Raw genomic sequence first — 18,590 nt, 5'->3', positions numbered from 1 at the left:
GACTTAGTTCAAAAAATCCAACAAGTTGAATCCAAGTTTGTTTCTGTTTTTAACAATTTAGGTCAAAAACTGTGACAAGAAATCATTGTACAATGCAATTATTTATGTTTATTTCTGCAGCTATTTAGTGAAAAAATAAGTGGTGCTGAAGGAACTAAACTAGATGATGAATTTCTTGACATGGAAAGGGTAAGAGAGCATTTTAATTTGTAAATTGATTAGAAACTGACTTTCATTGTGATATGAGATATACTGCTATTGTAAAGGATATTCGAGTGGAAATCTAGGATGTTTAAATATAGGTGTGGATTATGCAATCCTACGAGGCAATGCTTTCCCACATTCCAGCCCAAATCAGATCCTCCCCCTGTAGCTACATCCAGTTTGCGCAGGTCGAGTAATGAGATCGATGTGGCTAACTCGTACCCTCTAGTGGCCAGAAGTCAGAATGTGCAAAAGATGGGCAATCTTGGCAGTTACTGCAAGGCCAAAGTAATTGGTAGTATATATTTTGGAGAATCAAAATGTATTTCTGGGACAAGATTTTTCAAATGCATAATGATTTATTTACCGTGTGGAAGACTCGGGTTCTGCTCCCATGTGTTGCAGGAGCTGCATAGCAAACAACTTTTATCCTGGTTCTGCCACTAGAACCAGAGTGTGGGAACTTGGATAAGTGAATTCATCTTTTTGAACTGATACAGAGATGATAAGTGTGCCCTGTTTGTCTCAAATGGATTTTGTGAGAATTATGCAAACATTAACATATTTGAAATAACTTACAAAAAATATGATGGGCTTGGGACAGAAATGATTGTAACATGTTCCAAAGAAAAATGGTATCGTGTCTGTCCGTTAACATATTTCCCAGTCAGCTGTGTGGAGTTGCTCATGTGGAGGCAGAACTAGAACCACCAGTATTAACAACATACTGTTTCTTTCCTCGTTGTCTGGGCCCCTTAAACATAGCCTTGTTTTAATAATTAGACACCCGCCTCGCCCCATCTGTCAAAGGAGAGAGGGAGGAAATGACACAAGGCATCCACCCTCAAGTGTAACATCAAGGCTGCAGACACAGTAGGTAGCAGAGATGTCAGCAGGTGCTGGGGGAGGAAGTCCAGCCCCAGGCTGTCCACCGCCCCGGAGAGTATCTCCTCAGGATACTTTGGCTCTGGCCAGCTCATCTTCCAGGGAGTTCTCTGTTCTCTGGATGAGAGCTATTGAGTGTCTAGAAATGTTAATGCCTTGAGGGGGAAAAACTTATTTTGTTTTTGCTTTTGAAAAAACTTAATTTCTGAACCTTTAAACCATGGAAACATGTTCACACCATTGACGTATCTTAAATTACTTAAAAAAACTCAATATACAAATATGTAATGTATAGCTTTACTAACAAAATGATTTAGTTGAAATGTTAGATTTTAAAGCATTTTTCAAGAGTTTTAGTTTCAGTTAATGGATTGAGATCCTTCTTGCTTACCTGCTTTTACCTCCAAAAACCCCAGTGAGTTACAGAAGAAACATAAAATCTATTATCTGTTTTATTACAGCAGTGAAAAGCATGGAAACATATAATAGATGACCAGAAGTTTTAAAAACCTTCCAGAAGAGATGCATTAGATGGTATTAGATCCACCTAAAAATGATACAGAAATGCCAAAGTAGTGGGAAAAAATATTCTATAATTAATGCTAACAATATAAAATAGAGGAACAATAGTAAAATCATAATAAAATTTGATGCAAGAAAAGCACTAAATTTAAAAGCTTTTAATTATAAAAGATACAGTCAATGTAGTCTATCAGGAAATTATAATAGTTATGAACCATTCTGCACTACATAACATAGCATTTGAATTTGTAAGGTAGAAGCTGTCAGAAATAAATGGAGAGTTGATAAAAATATAAGTAGACTTCACATACCTCTCTCATAAAATAATAGATTAAACTGACAATAATCAATAGGCTCATGGAGGATTTGCATAAAATATGATTAATATCTTTGATTATAAATAAATATAGATATCTGCATTCCCCAAATGGAGAATGTCCATAGTTTTCAAATTCCTTTGGGACAAATACGGTAATCAATTATGTACTAGGTTATAGAAAAAAAAAACTCGATAAATTTCCCCAAGTGATACCATAGAACACAAGAAGTATAAGGGAAGGTAGAGCTTCTAAATTCTGGATGTTTGGAAATTTAAAAATGTGTAAGAGTAATTCTTAGTTTAAAGAGGAAATGGAAAGTAAAATGACGTTATTTAGGCATGAGTGACAATTCTGTATGTCAAAGCCCGTGATATGTGGCTAAACTGTAAATGTATTTAAAGAAAATAAATGTTGGGAGAAAGTGAATAAATCATGCAATTCAAGAAGCTAGGAAAATAACAGCAAGTTAAGTTACTCTAGGTAGAAGGTAGAAATCAATATGGATAAAAAAAGAGATTAATGAAATAGAAAACAATAATCACAAAAGGTCGAAACTACAAAGCCAAGAGCTTTAGGAAAGCTGTAAAGCAACAAACCTCTACCAAGTGTGGCCAAGAGGGAGAAAAAGGAAAAACACAAATAAATTACATAAAGAAGAAGAAAGGGGATATGCCCACTGACAGCATTTTTTAAAGAGAATGCCGTAAATAAGTGTCAGAAATGAGAGTTGCTAGCAGCTGTCTTACTCAGGGGCTGGGCCTAAGGGAGTCAGTGGCACAGCCCTTGGGACACCTCATGGGCAAGGTGCCAGCATTAAACAGAAATTCCAGATTTAACTAACCAAGATGCTGCCATACCAGGTTGACTTCACAAAAATAATTTTTACCACTCTGCTTTCCTCTATTTTTCTTAATGGTTTGGCAAGATATTTTCATAGCAATTGGTAGATGTGAACAGACACATACACACACACACACACACACACACACACACACACACACACACAAAATAGTGTCCTTAGCTATTCTAGGAGGGAGATTTTGTTTGTTTTTAAGCTACATGAGTTTTTGTTGTTTTTTTTGTTTTGTTTTGTTTTGTTTTGTTTTGTTTTTAATGCTCATCTTGACTCCACATTAGCCAGCATATTTACTCTTCAATTTGTAAAGGGTTTATTTCTAGTTTTGATGCTTGAGCTGGTGTGGAGGCAGCTCCAGTGTGTGCATGTCAGGGCCTACGAGGCCCTTGCAAGTTTATGGTCATTTGTTTCTTGGGCTTTTTTGTTTCAAAAGTTATAAAAAAAAGATCTGAAGTAGAAAATGTCCCCATTCTAATTCCTCTCATCATCATCATCATCATCTTCTTTCAGAGGTGACTCAGCTTTCTGATGGCTTTTCATGTCCAAAAAGTGTTGTATATATCAAAGGGAACACTCTATGTTTTAACTAATATCTAATTTGTTACATTATAAATCTAAAATCCTCATTTTTCTTAAGCTTTAAGCTGAACTTACGAATCTTATTTCCAAATTTAAGTAATTTTGCTATAAGATGATAATCATTATAGTTAATTTTCATTCAAGGTTGCATTAATTAACACATAAGCTTAACAGATTCAATCCTTAAATATTTACCACCAGTTCTATAATTAAGTAAATTCCCTTAGACATTTCAAGCTATAATTACAAAGGCAATGTATAGGACTCCCTCAAACTTCACATAAAATCTATTAACAGCGTTTTCCTAAGCCCTTAACATTTCTTGTGACTAATAAGACATAAATATCTAGGTTATCAGATTCTCTTAAACATTTTAACGATCTTGGCAAATAGCTGAACGTACCAAAGAGATCTCAAAGTCACAAAACTTGTTACTAGGCCAAACACACACGCACATGCCCACTTGCACACACAGCACACGTATATCAGTAATATAGATTTGACTCTTTTTTTTTTTATCATTTCTGTACTGTCTTTTAAAACTTTCCTGGGGCTCCAGATTAATTTATTTAGTCCAAATTAATGTATTTAGCTAAGGGGAACAAATGCGATTTCAGGCTGGATAAGATTGCTTGCTTGCAAACTTGTGACCCCGGCAGGATCATAGTTCTCTAAATTACAAAAATGATCTGTCTTCTGTTATAAATCACTCTGCAGCTTGCTTTCTTCCTTTGTATGTACTTTGAATGTCGATCCTCCTTATTTTTTTTCCTTATGATGAAAGAGTATTCCTTTACTTGGATGTTTCATAATTTATCCAATCAGTCTCCTATTGATTTCCATTTTCAATATTACATAAGATGGCCTAACAAACATGTTTTTCCGTCACCGCAATTTATTGGTGTGTTTCTAAAAGGTTAAATCCTTAGAAGTATAATACCTGGCTCATTAATACGTCCATTAATAAGAACTTCTCCCTTGACCTCCAAAAACATATCATTTTGCATTCCTGTTGTGTATGAAATGACCCATTACTCCACACCCATATAATACCTGATATTGAGTATAACTGATTTTAAAAATGCTTTTATCAATCTGGAGAATGTAAAGTATCTCCTTTTTATTTACAGTTCTGAATATTCTTTTCAAATCTTTGTAGGCAGCTTGTGTTTTTCCTCTTTTCCTTCTTTCTTTTTAAGACATAGAGTCTCGCTCTGTTGCCCAGGCTGGAGTGTAGTGGTGTGATCTCGGCTCACTGCAACCTTCGCTTTCCAGGTTCAAGCGATTCTCCCACCTCAGCCTCCTGAGTAGCTGGGATTATGGGCACCCATCATCATGCCCGGCTAATTTTTGCATTTTTGTAGAGATAGGGTTTCACCATGTTGGCCAGCCAAGTCTTGAACTCCTGACCTCAGGTGATCCACCTGCCTCAGCCTCCCAAAGTGCTGGGATTACAGGTGTGTGCCACCATGCCCAGCCTTTTCCTTCTTTCTTGTTTGTTTAAATGGGAGTTTTGAATATTATGGATACGAACCCTTTGTCTTTTATATATTTTTGTTTGCCACTTTTGGCAAATGTCACATGCCGTATCTTTTCGTGTTCAGTTTTTGAGTTTTTATGGAGTCAGAATTTTGGTCTTTTTATTTATGACATTTGAATTTCAGGTCCTGGTTAGAAGTTTCTTTCCACTCCAGTATTTCAAAATACTGTCCTCTATATGTTAGTCGTTTTATAGTCTGGTTTTTTTAGGTTGATATTTTAAATCATGTATATAGTATGAAGACTCACTTTATCAGTTTGCCAAATTTTAACAAAAAAAAGAAAAAATTGAAATTATGATGGGATTTGAATGAATTTTGCATGTTGATTTGGGAAGAATGCATATCTTTCCAAAACTGAGTTTTCCCATCTAAGAATGTGGTTTTTCAAATAGGTGTTGTGAATTTCTCATAATGGTTATTCTTTGTTACTGCATTTTATTGCTTTTATGAATGAGATCTTTTCTTTACATTTTCTTTTGGCCTATTGATGGTATAAATAAAGCTATTGCAACTCGCATTTTAACTTTATTGTTTATTCCCATATTAGCTCTCTGGTTAACTAAGAACCAGAAAGTCCAGGAATGGTTTTGCAGAAGGAAAGATTCAGTCTTAACCAGAAAGGGTTAATTAACTTTCAGGGAACATTTGGGGAAAACTTTGATGTTAACATCTGACCGTAGCACAAATGAGTATGTTCACTGTATTATAATGCTAATGATTATGATTATTTTATTGTTGATTACTGAGGCAGCTGCTAATATGGATCATTATTGTGGCATCCTTATATAAGTATAGAAATTCAAGTTCACCCAGCAGATAAGGAGAGTTTGGTTCATGTCTAGCGTTAGTTTTGAGAGACTTCCAAGTATATCTGATAATCTAGTGGAGCATAATAACTTTTCCAGATTTTCTAAATATTACCTTAATATTCATTTTAATGTTAAAAGGAAAAGTAAATTAATGTTCTCCAACATCACTGGAAGGAGGTGATGTTCCAAAAATCAGAAAGTGAGAAAATATTGCATCTCTCAAAAATGTTGAAAACGTTCATTTGGATTAAAATCATCATAATGATGTTAGAAGAATTAAATTAATGAAAATTACTCCTCTATTTGTTCTTTTGTGAATTTATTGAGTTTGTCATTTACTAACTTTTTAAAATTTTGCTTTTAAGAAAATAGATGTTACCAATAAAGCTGTTGCAGAAATTCTGTCAAAAACCACTGAATATCTTCAGCCAAATCCAGGTAAAGTTGAAATATTCTCTTGTTCATTTGCTGTCACAGACCCTAATAATCCATGTTTACTTGGTGTTTAGTTGACATAATGTAGAAACAATGTCATCTGCATCCCAATAATGAAATTCAGTTTTTAAAGCTGAGTCTCCAGTGACCAAAGGTAGTTGCATTCAGTCCTATTGATGAGAAACAGAACAGCTATATTTGTGAACTTCAGTTGACGTCATCCGAATGGAGTGCTGGTCGTAGCAACAAGGGAGCACTGAACAAAGGTTTTTTTTATGAGTTGCTTCAGAAAGCCACTAAACATTTGGCAAATATTTTCTTACTCCCTTATTTCTTCTTTATTCCTCTTTATAATTTTTTTAAAAAATTCTGCCCTTGTGTATATACATAGAGGTATATGTTAATTTGAAAGAGCTTTCTCTTCATGGCTTAAATGCTGGAGAAACAAGATATAGTGAATACGAAAGACTGCATAAATCCAGGGTCACACTGCAGGTCTGGGTTTCTAGGTCCCCAAGCAGCAGATTTTCCCAGGTTGTAAATTATAAGAACCAATAGAGGGCACCTAAGCCTTGAAATCTGTGGATTTCTGAAGCCGCCTTTCCTTTTTAGGAATTTATTATTTGCGTGGAGTTCCTGTGATTCCCTTGACTGTAGAAATCAGCACAAACCTAACCATTTGAAAATTGAGAAAGTAAAAATTTAAGAATATAAATTTTATCAGATGTATCCAGGCAGGTCTAAAGTTCTTTACAATTGTATTGGTGACAATAGCTTTGAAAACCGTAAAAATGTATCTTCTCCTCCCTGGCCACATCAGTGATTGAAATCAGCCCCACAGATTGCTTTTCCTGATATATCAGTCAACAAATATTTAATAAGTGCTTTCTCTGCACTAGAGGATTTTGGGGTGCTGGAATACACTATGAAATCAAACAAATGTTTCACCTTCAACCAGCTGACTCTTGAATGGGATAAGGAGGTGTTGGCCAACAATAAAAGTGTCCACTGGCTAGAGGTCTCTGGTTATTCCTAGAGAAGAGGCAGCCCTAGCAACCTCTTATTCAGTTTAATGGCTCTCACCCATATGCCTGCTGCATCCCACACCCCATTCCAACAGCGGGAAAGATGGGCAGAGAGAGAGACAGAGAGAGAGAGAAAGAGTGTGTGTGTGGTGTGTGGGAGTGAAGCCTTTGGGCCTGGGGACCTGGAGGATAAATGCTTTGAGGATAAATGTGAGGTTCAAAAGTCCAGCACTGGCCAGGCACAGTGGCTTATGCCAGTAATCCCAGCACTTTGGGAGGCCAAGGCATAATGATTGCTTGAGGCCAAGAGTTCAAGACCAGCCTGGACAATGTAGCAAGACTCTATGTCTACAAAACATTTTCAAAATTAGCCAGATGTGGTAATGCGTCTGTAGCCCTATTTATTCAGGAGGCTGAGGTGGGAGGATCGCTTGAGCCCATGAGTTTGTGGTCACAGTGAGCCGTGATCACACCACTGCACTATAGCCTGGGCAACAGTTGTTGTTTCAAAACAACAACAAAAAAGGCTGGCACTGTGAATGTCAGGTGAATGTAAGTGGCATTCACAGCTGGCACTGTGAATGTCACTACTCTCAGTGCGGTCTATTGCTGGAAATGCACAATCTTAAGCTCAATCCAGACCGATGGAATCACTCTACATTTTAACAAGATCCTTGGATTATTTACATACACATTAAAGTTTGAGAAGCACTGATTTAAAATACGTTAAAAATAAGTACAAAATTATTACAGTAGGAAAAAAAGTGTATCTCTTGACCACCTAAAAGTATCTCAAATACCACAAACTAGTATGTGATTCACTCTCTCACCTACAGGATGAAATCTCAAATCCTTAGCTTGGTCACATTTTCATAGTCACATTTTCAATCATAGTCACTTTTTCCCATAGCTGTCTCCCACTTTGTCCTGTATTAATATCTTTTTAGGTCAAACAAGCCTACTCTTTGTCCACTGATTATGCCACAGTATTCCCTCTTCTACACGTTACTGACACTGTTCTCTATACTATTCTCTGTACTTTCCATCTTTCTTCAGCATATTGCTGCCTTTCCCTTGCCTTGCACCGCACGGGACTTTATTTTCATAATTACGTCCTGTATATTCTGCCTCCCAGTAGCTAGACTTTGAGCTCCTTGAGGGCAAAGGCTGTCTCTGGAGTCCCGGTAATGAGCACAGTGTGTTGTTGCACAGGGCCCAGTGCAACAACGAGTAAATACTCAGTGCCTGAGTCAGAGGAAGGAAAGCAAGGTAAGACGCAGTGATGCCCATCACCTCCCTAGGGAGTAGGGGCTGAGCTGCACCTTGGGACCAGCCACACAAGGCTAGCATTCACTAAGGGTGGGTGGTCTGTCTCCTCCTATGATTCTGCCTCCTAAACAGCAGCACCTGCCTCCCATAATACTGAAAATCATTAGGCTGAATCAGTCCTTGGGAGCACAGTGTGTGTGTGTGTGTGTGTGTGTGTGTGTGAATGACCAGTTGGTTGTTTGAAACATCCTCCTCGGTAATTCCATTTTTGTTTACATTTAAACAACAAAAAAAAGCATGTCAGTGTCACACAGGTGTCAGTGTCTGACTTCACGTGTTAGCAGCTGCAAGCTTTCCAAAGGGTCTCACCCAAGGGGTGGTGCTCACAAAAGCCTGGTCACTATTATTTGAAGTCAGCAATGTGCGCCATCATTTCTTTTTTTTTTTTTTTCTTTTTTTTGAGACTAAGTCTCGCTCTTGTCCCCCAGGCTGGAGTGCAATAGCGCGATCTTGGCTAACTGCAACCTCCGCCTCCTGGGTTCAAGTAATTCTCCTGCCTCAGCCTCCCGAGTAGCTAGGATTACAGGCATGTGCCACCGTGCCTGGCTAATTTTTTGTATTTTTAGTAGAGATGGAGTTTCTCCATGTTGGTCAGGCTGGTCTTGAACTCCTGACCTCAGGGTGATCCGCCTGCCTTGGCCTCCCAGAGTGCTGGGATTACAGGTGTGAGCCACTGCGCCCAGCTGATGTGCGCCATCATTTCTATGGTTCATCGTGGCTGTGGAACAGTGCACTTAGCACCCACCTTTGGAAAGAACCTAGAAAATTACATGAGAAAATTAAATAGTTGACACACAATTGTTTCAGGCCTCAGGTCTCTGGCATTTTGTTTAAGGTGACCTCAATTTTGGCAGCTGCGTTTATTAAATGCTATGTACCTGTCACTCCAACTTGTAACTTTAAAGGATTACAAATGACAATGTTTTTAAGCATACAGAGCTAAGCTAGGAATGCTGAACACTGTGTCTAAGATCCGAGGGCAGGTGAAGACCACAGGATACCCGCAGACGGAAGGCTTGCTGGGGGACTGTATGCTGAAATACGGGAAGGAGCTTGGGGAAGACTCCACCTTTGGTGAGTTATTCAGAGATCACCTTGGGGAGCTGAGAACTCCTCCAGTATGGTTTTAGGTTATGCACAAACCCTTCAGTTTAACAACCTTTATTATTTTTCCATATTACCAAAGTAATACATGTTAATTGCAGGAGGTTTAGAAAACATAGGTAAGTAAAATAAAGAAAAATGCTAACATCACCCATTCACCCATAATCCCATCCCATACCCACTGATAGGCCCAGTTAAACTCTGTTGTGTATCTTCTTTTTTTTTTTGGAGACAAAGTCTATGCCCAGGATGGAGTGCAGTGGCGCGATCTTGGCTCACTGCAACCTCTGCCTTCCAGGTTCAAACAATTCTCATGCCTCAGCCTCCCAAGTAGCTGGAATTATAGGCTCAAGCCACCATGCCTGGCTAATGTTTTGTATTTTTAATAGAGACAGGATTTCACCATGTTGGCTGGCTGGTTTTGAACTCCTGACCTCAAGCAATCTGCCCGCCTCGGCCTCCCAAACTGCTGGGATTACAGGAGTGAGCCACTGCACTCGGATTGTTGTGTATCTTTTATGCCTTGTTTGTTCTTATAGGTATTCGTATGTACTTTTAAAAACCACACTAAGGCTATAGTACATATACTCTCCGGTAACACTGACTATATAATGATCCATATCATAAAATAATCTTCCATGATATTGTTTTTAATGGCTACATAATATTCCAGGTATCATAGTTTTTTCAGTCAATCCCATTTACTAAATAAATGTTTCTTTATGTAAAAACATTTTACATAGCATTTACAATAACTATTTTCATAGGTAAATCTTTGGGGATATCCAAAATTATAATCTTTGACATAATTTAGGTAACATTTCTAGTATAAAATTGCTGAGTCAAGGGTATGCTTCTTTCGGCCTGGTGCAGTGGCTCACGCCTGTAATCCCCGTACTTTGGGAGGCCGAGGCGGGCAGATCATGAGGTCAGGAGATCAAGACCATCCTGGCTAATATAGTGAAACCCCGTCTCTACTAAAAATACAAAAAAAAATTAGCCAGCGTGGTGGCGGGCACCTATAGTCCCAGCTACTTGGGAGGCTGAGGTAGGAGAATGACATGAACCTGCGAGACGGAGATTGTAGTGAGCTGAGATCACGCCACTGCACTCCAGCCTGTACGACAAAGTGAGACTCCCTCTCCAAAAAAAAAAAAAAAAAAAAAAAAAAGGGCTATGCTTGTTTTTCAGGTTTTGAAAGCATATTCCCAACCTACCTTCAGAAGGGTTACACCCATTTGACACTGTTGCCAGGAGTGAGTGAGGGTGTTTCCCTACACAGTTCCTAACTCTAGAGATTATCTTTTAAATTTACTTTTAAATGACTGATCATTTGATATGTAGTATACAAAAATGATATCTCATTGCTGTTTTAGCTCCATCTTTCGGATCATGTGTGAGGTGGAATTTTTATTTGTGTTTGTCATTATTTTTGTGAATTGTGTGTTTGTGTCCTTGGCCTGCTTTTGCATTAGGAGGTCCATTTTTCCCCCTCCTGTCTCATGAGCTCTTTAAGTGGTCAGGATATTTGCTCATTGGCTGTCTTGTATGTTGATGAAATTTTGTCCCAGGTAAGCATTTACCTTCGGACCTTGTGTATGAAGGTCATTTCAATGGAGAGATATTTTTATTTTTTATTTAGTGAAGCTCTTTAGTCTTCTTATGTGGTTTCTAGCTTTTGGAATCATGTTTAGACAATCTTTTCATCCCACTCCCTGGCAAATGATATAAATGTTTATTTATACTTGTTTTTGAATTCTATATTTTCTTTTCTTGCCTTTAAATTTCCAAGCTCCTGCGTTTATTGGAGCTACAGTGCAATAGAGTTCTCATTTTGTTTTCTAACAAATAAATAGCTGTTTCAGTACTTGATTGAAAAGTCCAACTTTCTCCTGATGATTTGAAATGATTCCTTTGTTATGGACTAATTTTTACAAGTTGTTTGTTTATGGTGTTTCTCTTCTGTTTCTTGATCTATATCCTGTTTTGATTCAGTGTCATATTGTTTTAAGTATTAAAGTTTTAAAACATACTTTAATATGTTTTACTAAAATTTATCTGGATATTGTATTGCAAAAGTTCACGGACACACTTACTGGTTTTATTTTTCCAGGTGAAACTTAAGTCCCTCTTATTTAAAAAAGTCATTACATTTTGATTGAGATTCATTTAAATTAATAAATTAAATTGAGGATTAATTGGATTTAATATACGAAATATTCCAAAAGAATTTGGCATATTTGCTATTCATGTAGTGGTAACAAAGCAGGAGATGGAAGTTGAGAAATCAAATATTTGGCCACAGTAATCATTCTAGGAAATTGAAGGAAATATCTTTTGAAAAAAATGTTAAAACTCAAGCATTAAAACATGAATTAATTAGTGACAAAGGGTAGCATTATTCCTCAGAGCAGTATAATGTGAATTTTATTTTCTTCTAAGGGCCAGTGGGGACAAGATGGCCTATCTCTTACTCTGAAGGCACATCAGTGAAGGGAGCAGGTGAAACTGCCAGGCAGGCCCTGACATCCAAGGATACTCCTGCCATGCATCTGGCCTTGGTGACAGCCAGACAATTTGGTAGCTTCCCATGTGCCCAGCAACCTAAAGAAACTTGGGGTAAGGAAGAGAGCTGATGTCAGCAGGGCATCAGGAACAGATGGATTTCTGCTGTTCCAAGGAAGAGGCTGTGCCGTTGGATGTTTTCTTTTGGGAGGCCACATGCTGGGACTTCCTACAGTGCAGAAACCTCAGTGGGTGGAGGCTGAGCCCCACACCCGTGGAATTGGACAGCGCCAGTCTCAGGCAAGGAGAGGGAATGTCGATTCCAGGGAGGTGGCGGCCTGTGTTCAGAGCATCATCTTTGGAGTCTCCAACGTATTTGAAAATGTTTCTGTCAAGGTGAAATGAGCTGACATTGTGAGGCACTGGCACTGGTGGCAGAGGGGCTGGGTGTGGGGTCAGTATATGGTTACCATTTCTATCACCCAAATGGGACACTGCGCTCCCAAATGGCGAGAAATATCATTTCTCACTATTTGAGCAGGAAATAGTCCACAGGCTAGGAAGGGATATTTCGTCTTCATTTAGGAATTATTTAGACACACTTTGGAGAGTTGAGCTAAGGAAATTTAGCTTCCAAGGAGGAATGAAGCTACCACTGGGTCCGTGTGGAGTCCTGGGAAGCCTTAGTTTAGAGTAATGGTTCCTACTTCTGTTTTGCAAGGTCCTATCTAGTATCTTTCTGTTTATTTTTTTATTTTAAACAGGGAGGTGAGGCACATGTTGCCATCTCTATTTTACAGGTGAATAAGTTGTCTATGCCCTCGCCTGGTGGATGAAACAACTCAAAGGTCAGACTTAGGCTGGGCTTTACGGTCTTCTTTAAGCCTAGGAATTGAGCACCCCCAATCTCCATTTTTTTACAAGATCATTTTGGAAAAACTCAAATATAGGAAAAATAGTTCATTCTAGTGCAGCATTTCCCAGGGATGTTTCCTAGAGACCCTGCAACCCTCATTGTACAGAGAACTAGAGGGCACGTGGTCTGCAATAATACGGCAAATTACTGCCGGTTAACTGGACTGAGATACCACACTGTAATCCAGGAAAAACTACCTGTCACTACCCAAGCCAGGAAGGCTGGCCTGGGCTCTAGTGCACCAGCAGACCCCCACCCCACCCTGCTGACAGGATGTCCCATGTGACACCAGCAGGCTTTCTTTGACATCAGAGAGGGCAGGGAGCCTTAGAACCTTCTAGAAGGATACAAGGAGTAGCCTTGAGAAGATCCCACAGCTAGAAGCTGAGATGTTTTATTGGTTTATTTCTATTGTAATTTTTACTGGTTAACACTTAGCCCCATGAGTGAATCCTTTCATTGTTTACAAAGAGATTTTGTTCTCAAGCTTCTAAGGAACCCTCCGTGCCAGTTTCCCAAATTACCAGTTTTTTAAAAAGAATCTTTATCCCCATCTAGTGGCCCAAATGGTAAGTACTTCGGTCTGCTAGCCTCAGTTGTATTTTCTGTGGTGGTGAAAGTGCAGAACATAGAGAGGAAAATGCAGAAAATAGGAAGCCTTGCTTTTCTTTTCATTCTGATCTAGGATTCAGAGGTCCCAGAGCAAGGACCTTGCTACACCATCATCCACAAACTTTTGGTAAAGAATGAAATAAATAGCACTGTTAAACCTGGAGTAGTCTCCCAAAGAACCTTTTGTATTTATGTTTTCTATTCAAGGCAATGCATTGATAGAAGTTGGTGAATCCATGAAGCTAATGGCTGAGGTGAAAGACTCTCTTGATATTAATGTAAAGCAAACTTTTATTGATCCTCTTCAGTTACTACAAGATAAAGATTTAAAAGAGATTGGGGTAAGTCTTCCATGGTATAAATATACTTGTTGCTACTTAAGATGATGTTTATATTTAAAATCATTAGAACGTCTCAGCAGGGACTCACTGAAAGCATCATCTTACGATGCTTGTGGGTAGGGTAAAAATAACCCAGTTCTATTTTCCTGGGCTCACTGGGAAAGAGTGCCAGGATCCATTAGCCCTATCTGCCCTGGAGATGAAGCAGGATAATGGGAGGGAATGTAAGCATGTTCTTTCAGCTGGAAATTCTGTATCTAGTTGAAGCCAGCTCAAAGCCAGGCTAAAAATCCATATTTCTGCAGCCATTTATCACATAACTAATTACATAACTTTGTAGTGGATTTCTTATTATCAAAATCATACCATAGTTGCATATTTTGATGCATTGCCCTGGTGGTCATTATTTTCCATTACTTCTCAAGAAAATCAACACCTAGAAACTGAAGTTTTCATTTGGAAAACTGTTAAAAATGACATGCATGGGAATTTTCAGGTACCTGGAGATAATTGCATGCCACTTGCATGGTGGCATTTTTGTAGATGTGGGAAAACAGCCCCGAGACTTCTACCCCACCAGGGACTTCTACTCTGGAGGTACAAGCACCTTCTTATGGATATGTACAGAAGATGTTCCTCCGGGTACCTTCCAGCATGATCTCAACTTGGAGGTCATTTGAACCTTGGGCATATCCTGTTTTCCCTTCTTCAGACCTATTGATTCTCAAAGTGTGGTCTCTGGACCAGCAACATCAGCATCACTTGTGAGAAATGCAAATTCTTGGGCCCCATCCCTTACCTCCTGAATCAGAAATCTTGGGGGTGAAGCCCAGCAAGTCTGTGTTTTATAAAGTCCTCCAGGTAATTCTGATGCACGCTAATGTTCAGAAACCACCGTTCCAGCCCATTCTTTCCAGAACTCGAGGGGGAAGTGTGAACCCCCACTGGTCTAGCCTGTGTGACAGAGATGAGGCTGATGGGATATGTGAACTTGGATGGCCTTCCCTGCTTGGACCGTGGGCCTTGAGATGGCTTCATATTCCAGGGGCCAGAGAAGGAACTGATGGATGTCAGATTATTGGTTCTTCCTTTGTTCATTCATTGATTTATTTATTCATCCATCATCTGTGTATAGAGGGCCTGCTGTGCCTTGCCACTGTGGTGGGCACTGGCCATATGTGGCTAACCAAGACCTGGTACATACCCTTGTGAAACTCACAGTTGTAGGGTAGAGAGACAAGTCAATAGATATCATGCACTTTGACAGTTGTTGGAGAGAATAGCCCAGGGACATGAAGGAGAGGCACCTTCCTCATCCTGGCTGGGTCAGGGAAGGCTTCCCAGAGGAGGAGAAGCTGGCCATGCAGACTGGGAGACTCAGGTGGGCAAAATATCCAGCACAAGCTGACCAGAGGGCCAGGGCTGTGAGAGCAGGCAGGGTCGGGAACCTTGATTGTGTGGTATGGCCAGGGGATAGGGTGTGTAGGGGCAGAGGTGCTGTGGAGGGAGGAAAGACAGAGTCACGGAAAGCCCTGGATGCCTGTCCAGGCATTGCATTTAGAGTTTCTGCTGAAAGCAAAGGGTATGAGGGAGAATTCAGGTAGTTTGAGTGAGAAATGAAAGCACCCATTCAGGAGCTCCCTAAACATCCCACTCCCCACCTGCATAGCCCTTGGCCCCGTCATGCATACCATCCTCTTCTTCCATCTCAGGGGAATCATGTCCCTGTTGCTCTCAAGCCAGGGACATGTTTGTTGCTCTCAAGTCCTCCACTGGGCCGCAGGGTCTGTCACCTCTCACCTCCTCAGGGCTGTTGTGACATCCATCGTCCTCTCTGCTGTACCTTCATTCTTTCCCTTTCTATCTGTTGGCTTCTTCCTGTTAACGTTTACGCACATCAGCACGGCTGCCCTTGACCCCTGGCGTCACATCTCACTCCCTCCTGTCCATTCTCTAGCCCACAGCCAGGGCATCCTTCCTGAGCTGCAAACCTTCCTGGCTGCCCACCGGAGGTGGGGTGAAGATACAGCCCCTCAGCCCTTCACAGCCTGGCCCCTCCTTTCCTCTGTGGCCTTATTGCCACCCCTTCCCCATGTGAACTCCGTCCAGCCTCACTGAATCATTTCCAGCTCCCTGGTGACATTTTGCTTTGTGCTTTCTCACTATTTGCTGTCTTTGTCCTTTCACCCCATCTCCTGGCTGTGTCACCTCACCCCTCAGCTCGGATGTGCTTTCCTTTGGGAAGCTGTTTGTTCTTTTGCTAGACTCCGTGGGGTACCCCTTCTGTGCCCCTGTGCCATGAGTACTGTTGCTTACCTTCTGCTCATGTTGAGCAGTCCATTCCTTGGGGTGAGGGATCGTGGTTTGTTCCTTGTAGTCATAAGCCTGCCACATGGTTTGTGCTCACACATTATTTTATTTTTTATTTCTTTTGAGACAGAGTCTTGCTCTGTGGCCCAGGCTGGAGTGCAGTGGCATGATCTCGGCTCACTGCAAGCTCCACCTCTCGGGTTCACGCCATTCTCCTGCCTCAGCCTCCTGAGTAGCGGGGACTACAGGTGCCCGCCACCATGCCTGGCTAATTTTTTTGTATTTTAGTAGAGACGGGGTTTCACCATGTTAGCCAGGATGGTCTCGATCTCCTGACCTCGTGATCCGCCTGCCTCAGCCTCCCAAAGTGCTGGGATTACAGATGTGAGCCACTGCGCCTGGCCTATTTTATTTTATTTTTTTTAAATTTTTGTGGGTACTTAGTAGGTGTATATGTTGGTTGGGTACAGGAGATGTTTTCCAAATTATTTTGAATGGTTGATTCTAGAGAAGTGACAGTCTGGGTTCTGGGGATGCCAAAACATCTCCCCCAAATGCACAGTTGTAAAACCAAATGTCTCCTTTGCTGACATATAGCAAGTTTTATTTCTTCTTGCGCTGTCATCATGGAGGAAGGTCATATGAAAAGTCGGCATTGCTCCTCCACTTGGCCAACCACAGACACATATGTGGTCCTGAGTAGTAAGTGGGTGAAATGTGTAAAATACACTTATTCTGAAATGTTGCAGTTCCCTATGCAAAAAAAAATAATTTTCTAAATGCCGTTTTGTTACTCAGATGCTGTTTGATATAGAACTGTAAATCTAAACTTAAATTATGTGGATGATGGAAAGTTAAGAGTCCCACGTTTAGGAAGCCTTTGACAGTCTCGCCTGTGCTCCATGTCGCTCAGAAATCAGGGGTTGGGAGCCTGTTCGTTTGACATACGACTGACTTTCAGGTGTTCATGTAGAGGTACAGAGGGATTAGGGACCAGCCCAAAGTCACAGCATAGGAGACAGATGCTTCTGACTCTCTGGGTGCTCTTTTCATCGAGTCATGGAAGTGAGAAGCAGTGCTTCGTGCTAAAATGAATAGTGCAAGCTATCCTCGTGCTTCAGTGGGATGATCAGTTTCTACATACACTTTCGATACCCAGTGTCTGATTTCTGAGGATTATAGCCATAAACTCTCCAGGGACCCCTCCCTTGTCCTGTATAGCTCTCCCACTCAACACTGTTCTGACACGGGGTCTCTCTGCTTGGACACAAACTATGATGGGAAACCTGCTATGCAAGGCAGCCTGTTCCATGAGTAGACAGTTCTGTTAGATTTTGTTAAAGGGGTTATAATATTGTTTAGAGTTTTTCCCATTTCAGAGGCTGTCTGTGAATCTCTCTCCTTTGCATTCATTAACGGCTTTTTATACAACTTATTTCTTGATTGGGAACTTTATAGAGATTCATTAATATTCTAAGGGATTGTAGAAGTTTGTGATTTTATAGTCTACTACTTAGTCAGGAGTTGACAATAGTGCCAAAAGAAATGTTCCTACTATGTTTTGTTTGGTTAACCTGGTTAGAAATTATCTGGACATTAAGAAGGCTGAAGTGAGGGATCGTATAAAGAACGTTGGAAAAGAATATCTGAGCATGGCTACTGCATCTTTATGTTCCATACAGACACTCATTTATTCTGTCACTGATCTGTCCATTCATTCATTCATTCCACAAATATTCCTTGAGCACCTGAAGTGAGGAGAGCCTCCATCAGGTGCTGAGGTGCTCCCAACAGCAGTGTAAGGTGGGTTCCTGCCCTCTGGAATCTAGGCCGAGAAAAAGCAATGACCATTTTAATAGAAATAATTTTTTTGTGCCAGGTTTTGAATGTAGCGCCTCTCTGAGGGACTCCCTTCTCTTTTTTTAGCATCACCTGAAAAAGCTGGAAGGCCGCCGCCTGGATTACGATTATAAAAAGAAACGAGTAGGTAAGATACCAGACGAAGAAGTCAGACAAGCGGTAGAAAAATTTGAAGAGTCAAAGGAGTTGGCTGAAAGAAGCATGTTTAATTTTTTAGAAAATGATGTAAGTATTTAAACCAAACAGGAGATTTTAATGTAAATGAATGAAACATTGAATATATGACTATGACCAGCATGTTGAAAAGTTCTAAAGCAGGGGTGCCCAATCTTTTGTCTTTCCTGGGCCACACATAAAATACCCTAACAATAGCTGATGAACTTAAAAAAAGAATCGCAAAAGAAACTCCATAATTTTTTTTTTTTTTTTTTTTTTTT

General features: G+C 40.1%; 1 protein-coding gene across 1 annotated transcript in view; it reads left to right on the top strand.

Moving 5' to 3' along the window:
* Positions 1 to 18,590, top strand: part of SH3GL3 (SH3 domain containing GRB2 like 3, endophilin A3) — a 143,373-nt gene that overhangs the window by 114,468 nt on the left and 10,315 nt on the right. The window contains exons 2-6 of the mRNA XM_017873698.1: positions 121 to 189; positions 6,082 to 6,154; positions 9,436 to 9,579; positions 13,850 to 13,983; positions 18,220 to 18,378. Of these exons, the coding sequence (XP_017729187.1) occupies positions 121 to 189; positions 6,082 to 6,154; positions 9,436 to 9,579; positions 13,850 to 13,983; positions 18,220 to 18,378 (579 nt within the window). The remainder of the gene's footprint in view (positions 1 to 120; positions 190 to 6,081; positions 6,155 to 9,435; positions 9,580 to 13,849; positions 13,984 to 18,219; positions 18,379 to 18,590) is intronic.

The sequence above is a fragment of the Rhinopithecus bieti genome, unplaced genomic scaffold (genome assembly GCF_001698545.2).
Source record: "Rhinopithecus bieti isolate Rb0 unplaced genomic scaffold, ASM169854v2 scaffold_8649, whole genome shotgun sequence".
Classification (NCBI taxonomy): domain Eukaryota; kingdom Metazoa; phylum Chordata; class Mammalia; order Primates; family Cercopithecidae; genus Rhinopithecus; species Rhinopithecus bieti.
Note: the sequence above shows the minus strand (reverse complement) of the source record. Positions and strands in the feature narration are given on the sequence as shown.